This window comes from Mya arenaria, chromosome 6 (assembly GCF_026914265.1).
Source record: "Mya arenaria isolate MELC-2E11 chromosome 6, ASM2691426v1".
NCBI classification, from domain to species: Eukaryota; Metazoa; Mollusca; class Bivalvia; order Myida; family Myidae; genus Mya; species Mya arenaria.
This window is the reverse complement of record NC_069127.1, coordinates 57,179,521-57,188,649: the sequence shown is the minus strand read 5'-3', so window position 1 is coordinate 57,188,649 and position 9,129 is coordinate 57,179,521. Positions and strand designations below refer to the sequence as shown.

General features: G+C 38.7%; 1 protein-coding gene across 1 annotated transcript; it reads right to left on the bottom strand.

Annotated features, from left to right (window-relative positions):
• Window positions 1-240: 240 nt before the first annotated feature.
• On the bottom strand, window positions 241-1,944 carry LOC128237930 (cysteine-rich, acidic integral membrane protein-like). The gene has a single exon (XM_052953505.1). It carries the CDS (start codon window positions 1,942-1,944, stop codon window positions 241-243), a length of 1,704 nt encoding a protein of 567 aa, XP_052809465.1.
• Window positions 1,945-9,129: the final 7,185 nt, after the last annotated feature.

Genomic DNA, 9,129 nt, shown 5'->3' with positions numbered 1-9,129 from the left:
GTCGCAGTGGTCGTGTATGTCGCATTGGTCGTGTATGTCGCAGTGATCGTGTATGTCGCAGTGGTCGTGTATGTCGCAGTGGTTGTGTATGTCGCAGTGGTCGTGTATGTCGCAGTGGTCGTGTTTATTGCAGTGGTCGTGTATATCGCAGTGGTCGCGTTTGTCGCAGTGGTCGTGTTTGTCGCAGTTGTCGTGTATGTCGCATTGGTCGTGAATGTCGCAATGGTCGTGTATGTCGCATTAGTCATGTATGTCGCACTGGTCATGTATATCGCAGTGGTCGTGTATATCGCAGTGGTCGTGTGTGTCGCATTGGTCGTGTATGTCGCAGTGGTCGTGTATGTCGCAGTGGTCGTGTATGTCGCAGTGGTCGTGTATGTCGCAGTGGTCGTGTATGTCGCAGTGGTCGTGTATGTCGCAGTGGTCGTGTATGTCGCAGTGGTCGTGTATGTCGCAGTGGTCGAGTTTGTCGCAGTGGTCACGTATGTCGCATTGGTCGTGTATGTCGCAGTGATCGAGTATTTCGCAGTTGTCACGTATGTCGCAGTGGTCGTGTATGTCGCATATGTCGTGTACGTCGCAGTGGTCGTGTATGTCGCAATGGTCGTGTATGTCGCAGTGGTCGTGTATGTCGTTGTGGTTGTGTATGTCGCAATGGTCGTGTATGTCGCAGTGGTCGTGCATGTCGCAGTGGTCGTGTATGTCGCAGTGGTCGTGTAAGTCGCTTTGGTCGTGTATGTCGCAGTGATCGAGTATTTCGCAGTGTTCACGTATGTCGCAGTGGTCGTGTATGTCGCAGTGGTCGTGTGTGTCGCAGTGGTCGTGTATGTCGCAGTGGTCGTGTATGTCGCAGTGGTCGTGTATATCGCAGTGGTCGTGTGTGTCGCATTGGTCGTGTATGTCGCAGTGGTCGTGTATGTCGCAACAGTCGTGTATGTCGCAGTGGACGTGTATGTCGCAACAGTCGTGTATGTCGCAGTGGATGTGTGTGTCGCAGTTGTCGTGTATGTCGCAGTGGTCGTGTATGTCGCAGTGGTCGTGTATGACGCAATAGTCGTGTATGTCGTAGTGATCGTGTATGTTGCAGTTGTTGTGTATGTCGCAGTGGTGGTGTATGTCGCAGTGGACGTTTATGTCGGAATGGCCGTGTATGTCGCAGTGTTTGTGTATATCGCAGTGGTCGTGTATGTGGCAGTGGTCGTGTATGTCGCAGTTGTTGTGTATGTCGCAGTGGTCGTATATTCCGCAGTGTTCGTGTATGTCGCAGTGGTCGTGTATGTCGCAGTGTTTGTGTATGTCGCAGTGGTCGTGTATGTCGCAGTTGTTGTGTATATCGCAGTGGTCGTGTATGTCGCAGTGGTGGTGTATGTCGCAGTGGTCGTGTATTCCGCAGTGTTCGTGTATGTCGCAGTGGTCGTGTATGTCGCAGTGTTTGTGTATGTCGCAGTGGTCGTGTATGTCGCAGTTGTTGTGTATATCGCAGTGGTCGTGTATGTCGCAGTGGTGGTGTATGTCGCAGTTGTTGTGTATGTCGCAGTGGTCGTGTATGTCGCAGTGGTCGTGTTTGTCGCAGTTGTTGTGTATGTCGCAGTTGTCGTGTATGTCGCAGTGGTGGTGTATGCCGCAGTTGTTGTGTATGTCGCAGTGGTCGTGTATGTCGCAGTGTTCGTGTATGTCGCAGTTGTTGTGCATGTCGCAGTGGTCGTGTATTTCGCAGTGTTCGTGTATGTCGCAGTGGTCGTGTATGTCGCAGTTGTTGTGTATGTCGCAGTTGTTGTGTATATCGCAGTGGTCGTTTATGTCGCAGTGGTCGTGTTTGTCGCAGTTGTTGTGTATGTCCCAGTGGTGGTGTATGTCGCAGTTGTTGTGTATGTCGCAGTGGTCGTGTATGTCGCAGTTGTTGTGTATATCGAAGTGGTCGTGTTTGTCGCAGTTGTTGTGCATGTCGCAGTTGTTGTGTATATCGCAGTGGTCGTGTATGTCGCAATTGTTGTGTATATCGCAGTGGTCGTGTATGTCGCAGTGGTCGTGTTTGTCGCAGTTGTTGTGTATGTCGCAGTGGTGGTGTATGTCGCAGTGTTTGTGTATGATGCAGTGGTCGTGTATGTCGCAGTTGTTGTGTATATCGCAGCGGTCGTGTATTGTCGCAGTGGTCGTGTATGTCGCAGTTGTTGTGTATGTCGCAGTGGTGGTGTATGTCGCAGTGGACGTTTATGTGGGAATGGCCGTGTATATCGCAGTGGTTGTGTATGTCGCAGTGGTCCTGTACAAAACAGAATTAATCATATTCTCATCTGAGCACAACTCAAAAACAGTTTCAAATGTCTCCGTCACCGTCGATGGCTCTGTAATCAAACAATCACCAAGTGTTAGGAATCTGGGCGCTTATCTTGACTCAAACATGAAGCTGGATCAACACGTCAATAGTGTTTGTAGAAATTCTTACGCACAATTGCGACACATTGGCCATATAAGACCTTATCTAACACTGAACGCAACCAAATCTCTGGTAAACTCTCTTGTTACATCTCGCATAGACTACTGCAATGCTCTCCTGTACGGTGTTCCAAAGCAGATATTAAACAAACTACAAACTGTTCAAAATACGGCAGCTAGAATTGTTACGAGGACAGCAAGGTACGACCATATAACCCCCGTGCTACAGGAACTACATTGGCAACCTGTGCAATGCAGAGTAGAGTACAAAATTCTAACACACACATTTAAAGCGCTCCATGACCAATCGCCTGCGTACATTGTGGACATGTTAGAAATATACAGAGCATCCAGAAATCTGAGGTCGAAAAATAAGTCACTGACGTTAGTTGTGCCTAAATGTCGGACGGCGCGTTATGGTGACAGAAGTTTCCAGTCAGCATCAGCTAAGTTATGGAATGCCCTACCATCTGACATCAGAGACTGTAACACCTTGCAAAGTTTTAAGAAGGCTCTGAAAACCCACTATTTTAAACAGTATTATGGACGATAAGTGTTTTATTATTTTATTTCCGAGTGCATGGATCTATCCGGGATTTAACAGCTTGTTGTTACTTTATCTTTAAATTTTATTGGTTTTCACTAACTCTGAAATTATTATTCTATTATTTTATAGTTATTTCAAACATTTTATATTATATTAATTTTGTACATATGTACTATGCATAAACACTTTGTTTTAATTGACTAGCGTTAATATTGTTATAAGCATTTTAGTTTGTCTATTGTTTTATATTACATTGTAAAGCACTTTTGAACATACTTTATGTATGAAAAGAGTGCTATAGAAATATGGTATATAATAATAATAGTATGTCGCAGTGTATGTGGCTAAACATAATTGCAAAAATATAAACAGTCTTACACATATAGTTTTTTGTGCTTATAAACTTATAATATCACTTCTTTTTTGATATTTGATGTTGATTGGGCTGCACTTAGTGCCAGAGCGACATATGCGCGACATATTGCGCCACATGGTGAACGTTGCAATGACCAGTACGACATGGGTGCTTGAGTGTTCTTTCGCCTGTACTCCATATTAATTTGTGCACTTCAGGATTTGCTCGACATTTTCTGCGTCAGACGAAAAGGTAGCAACGCCCAAAAACAAACACTCCCACAAAAATTGTCGGTGGTGCACTACTTTTAAATTTGACACTTTGGTGATGATAATTTGTCTTGTAAATTTGAAGCTAAAACCAAGTTCCTTTGTTAATTTTTGAAAAATAACTTGTACAATCATGAATCTATAGATCCTCGGTATTAATAAATTAGTCTAATGAATAAAAGTTTAGAATCACTCTAAGTCATGAGACTGGGAACAGCCTAGTTACATAATTAAAACACATTTGCATTATAGCTGACACACCATAATTCTGTTTTAATGAAATTTTTGTGTTTCGTATTCTATATAAAAAGTGAATAGGGTACTTGTATTTTAAAAATCAATAGATATTGATCTCTGCAAAAGACGTTCATCCTCTTTTTTAAGAAACCCAGATGTGAGCTTGCATGATTTAAAACGTAGTAAATTATTCGTCTTTTGTTATATGCGGTAATTTAGCGCAATTTTCGTTTTTACGCTACACATAAAAGAGGGTTCATTTCTTGTATGACAATGCAATAAAGTACAGAAAGAAAGCGAGGAAAAAAGAGCGACATCTTAAGAGATGCGGGCTTAAACGTTATGTGTAAATAAGGAGAAAACAGGCCAGAGGAAACACTTTTAATAATCTCATCCCCACCCGCCCCTTTCCACATATATCCACCCCAACATTGTTTTATTTCTCAAAATGAGGATCTGGCGAGAGGTGATCAGAAATGCACCATAGTAGTTTAAATATATTTATTTGGTTACATTCACATATGAAAAAACGAGTACAATAATGAATTAGGGATAAGAAAACAAGTTTGGCAAACGTATGTAAATTTGCCTCCGAGGCTCCGAATTAGACCAATTGTTAAACACTTTGTTAAAGTGAAAATTCCTCATTGTTAACGGCATCGTTGTTAACTTTCAAGTTTTAATTGCTCTGTACACTTTTTTGATTTACATTTTTTTCACAAGTTCTAAAACAGTATATCAATCCCCCTCGTTGGCGCGATGTTACGCAAGAGTGTGGTCTTGTGTTGTGGGAGAAACCGGTTGTCCGGCATGGTGACCACAAACCAAACTCACATGCGCTCGGGCCGGGAATCGAACCCGCCTAGGTGAGAAGCGAGTGCGCTAACCACTGCGCTTACCGGACAACTGGTATACATAAGGTTTGGAGTAATCCTTACAAGTCATATGACAACTGTTTCAACAGTACTTGCGTTATTAAGACATATGAGCACATACTGAAATAGTTCATCTTTAAAAGATAACAATGATGTCTTTATTCACGCAGTTAACTTTAACAAGGTCGGAACAATTCGACCACTGACGTTCTTGGCCGTTCCAGATTCGATGTCAGTGATTTGCATTTTGATTATCATTAGATTCCAATTTCAAATCTCAACTACCAATTACATAAAAACAAACGTATATATACAAAGCATATGCTAATTGATTAAACATTATTTCAGATATAAAACTGTTACAGCAGGTGCTTGGAATAGCCATCCAGTAATCTAAAAATATAAAACATTTTAAGAACAATTATTACACTTGCAGATTTATCATTTACCATAGCTTAACCCTTTTTATGTATACATTGTGTAAATAAGAAAAAAAATACACTTCGAAATATATTTTTTGATTATACTAGCTCTCCAAAATGCAGATTTCTTTAGATTTCGAAGGCAAAAGAAATACCATTAAAATAGCGATAAACACGGAATTAATATGGCATGGTCTTATTTTTTTCTCGGATGTGAAGCAATGTAGAACACTGAATGTAAAACTATGAAGAAATCTGTGCTCAAGTGAAAAAAAATCGACAGATGGCGCTGCGTATAGGAACTCCGGAGCCCCACATCTGTGGAGCGACTCTCGGGGACTTAATTCCAGTCGGCTCTCGGGGGCGAACAATTACTTGATCAATATTAAATCGGGGATGAATATCTCTCTCCTTTAAGACCATTGATTAAAGCATCGAACACTGCGCCAGAGGTCACCCCCTTTTCTAAACCTATTATAGTGAACTGCTCGCAAAACCCTTGTAAATCATACTTTGGAAAATTGTCGCTAGCTTTAATGGTAGTAATTGGACAAATGGGACTGTCATCCGCATCACAATTCAAGGGGCAAGGGTCGATCTAAATTTAAGTATAAAGAAAATTATTCAACATTATTTGCAATCAACCTTTTCCAATTGTTCAGCTTTTTTTTATATCATTATTTGTGTAAGAGCTGCAGCAACTTAAAAGTCGAGCTGATGTTGCAGATCGAATAATTTATATTTAAAGATGCACTCGTACTCCCAGATAAGATTTACCGCAATTAATAATATTGTTTTAATATTTCTAAAAGGATGAATAAATGACGAAAACAATGGTTCTTATGAAGGATACCGAGTTTAATTTGAAAGAAATGAGAATAAAACACGGTATTTCTACCTTATGAGACTATAGTAGATCACAGTAAAAATTTTAGCATTCACCGATCATTTAATATTTTTGCGCTTTCTACTTTTGCATACACGGTTACAATCTTGTTATCAGTAATTAATATTTTCCATAATTGCATTATTTAGTAAGTAGTTTATCAGTCAAAATTGATGCTTGTTATTCTTGTGTATGTATTGATTTTGAACAAGAGTGTCTCTTTAAATGTGAGTTGTATTTTATATTACACAATTTCGTGTGGGTTGATTGTTGATTTTTTTTTATATTTGATAGATTTGATTTTACTCTTTGATGGCACGTGCAAAATGGAATTGATTAAACATGTTCGTTTTTATTTCACATTTGTTAAGATAAAGTTAAGATTTACCTTGCATTTCATAATACCTTCTGATGTATTTGAAGGTTGAATTCATATTTACTTCAATTCATGGGACAACATTTTATGAAGTTGTATCTTCATTTATTTGATATTTTTAATGCGTCTACAATATCACCTGGTACATGGAAAAACAACGAATTTCAAATAGAATGAAAATAATCTGAACATAAATTTAAACTTGGACCGCAATAAAAGCGGCTTTATTCTCCCAACATTTTGAACGGCCCACTATCAGTGACCAGCCACTACGGCCATATAGAACAACGGCTTGTGGATGCTAGTTCCCCTAAAGCAGACTTTAATGTCCAATTATCAAATTTTACATCCACTGCTCCGGTCAATGCAAACTTTAATTAGAATGTAAATTCAAATTTAATGACAACATCAAAATGATTCCAAACTTCAAAAGCCAGTTATTAAATTGTCATACATATCTGAATTAAAGGATGCTGCGTTTTTATTAATTTTTGTCCACTATTTTAGACAAGAGGGCCATTTTACGCCTTAACAAAACTGGTACATTAAACTGTGTCCCCTATTTACGACAGAGGGTCATCATAATAAAAGATGTTACATCTGAGAAATTTAATTTAAGACATAAATCATTGTCTGTATTATTGCTATGGTGACAATAAGCACTCTGGCTGTCATGGTTTCTCATAACCTTCTGCATTACATTTCAATCGTGTTTAAACTTTTAATATAATAAATTACAACCTTTTAATAAAACCATTATTATAAATTCTTTTGCATTGAGTGTACGAAGAGATGATCGTGAGATGTCCGACCCATGAATATCAGTGCGTGTGTATACCACGTGATAAATTACGCCATAAGTGCTACGTCGGAAGGCATCATTTTGCTGAAAATGAAGACTTAAATCAAAGATAACTTTTCTTTTACAACAACATTTTAAATGAAACAAAGGGCAGTCAATGCTGCTTAAAGAGCTACGCCTTCGTGTTATTACCGGAGTTTGATATGGTGATTAATTTCATCAAACACTTCGACAAACCTGTTTCCAAAATAATGTTTTGACAGTGCTTATCATCCATTTCGAGCTAACGAGGACTTCGAGTCAAGCGAGTTCGAGACAAGTGAGTTCGAGCCAACGAGGGAATCGAGCCAAGCGAGTACGAGCCAACGGAGTTCGACTGCTATTTAACGTCCGATTTTAGACAAAATAAAGAGTAAAAATACAAATTACAATAACTACATGATACTGAATTTTGGATCATCTAGTTTGCATATTAGTTAACAACAATCAATGACATTTCAAATTATCCCAAAATGACATCAGGCAACCAACCCTGCATCAAAATTCAACATTATAGTTAGTGGATTTTTCAGACAACTAGCTTTAATGTAAGTTGGATTCCTTAAAATGTTTTACACGAATCGAATTATATATCCCATTTGTTTAAAAAAACATGACCGCATTGGGATGTTCTAATGCAATGAAACTGTTATCAGTCCTGTTGGTAATTGTTTTGGTCTGACTATTACATTTTATTCATATTTTATGTAAATAGTATAAGTTGTTTTTTATGTTTTTTGTTGTTGCTCTTTTGATTATTCTAATTTATTTTAGCTCGATTCTGATATAAATCCCTCTTAGTCTAATATATAGAAACCAATAATGGTTTTACTTTAAACGGGGCATGGGAATGTAGCCATGGTGGCGATCGAACCTCAAACCTCTTGCTTGAGACGTCTTAAGACACCTTTACCCCTCGATTTAAGGTTATGTTTCATGAAGCGTCCTAGGACCTAATTCCTACCTAGGGTTGATCTTGAACCAATCCATTATTAGAAATGAATATACGGAATGCTTGTTCAAAACACTTCGCGATGAGTCAATGGAATTTCACTTTCTATTTCATTAAGAGTACGAGGACCTAATTCCTATCTAGGAAGGATCTTGGACATTTCCATTATAAGACATGAAAATACTGAAGTCGAATTAAAGACTTTGCCATGAGTCAATGATAATTCACTCGTTTCAAACGAAGCTTAGGTGACTCAAATTTTCAAAATAAACCCAATCGAGGTCCGCACCACATTCGCGTCGGCCTTTGAACGTAGTCAAATTTCACTCACATTTAGTAATATCTGTTTACTTTGAAAAAACCTTCGACAACTGCGATCAATCTCATCTTTGTGTCCTCGAGGAAAGTGTCCTCATGAATATTAATGAGATCACGTGCCACAATAGGTTTCATACCCCCCATATAAAGATTAATTGAACTGATACTGTTTCGCGTGCGAGGTTTAAATGACATTATGTTGGTGATAAATGTTACAAAAAGCATCTTTTTCAAATTTTAAACAAATCGTTGATCTAGTTAAAATTTATGGCACACATTATGTTCTTGCTTAGTTTTATTTCATTTTTGAACTCGAAAATCGACCTTTTGGTGGTTTACACAATTTTTATTTCAGTATAACATTTTCAAATTCAAGATATACGAAGTTTAAAAACAATCAATGAATTAACTATGATAATAATTTGTATTTGAAGGTCGGACTCTTTGCTAGCGATAATCAAATCGAATCGGACCAATCATTTTGATTTACTTTCGGAGAATAATCGAAAGTTCATATTTATTAATATCATTTAGGAATACAGTCGAACCCCGTTGGCTCGAACTCCAATGGACCGGTGAGAATACCTCGAGTCTAAGGGAGTTCGAGCCAAGCGG

Coding starts and splice junctions, on each gene's coding strand:
- LOC128237930 (XM_052953505.1), bottom strand. CDS start 1,944: ATGCACAACAACTGCGACAAACACGACCACTTCGATATACACAACAAC.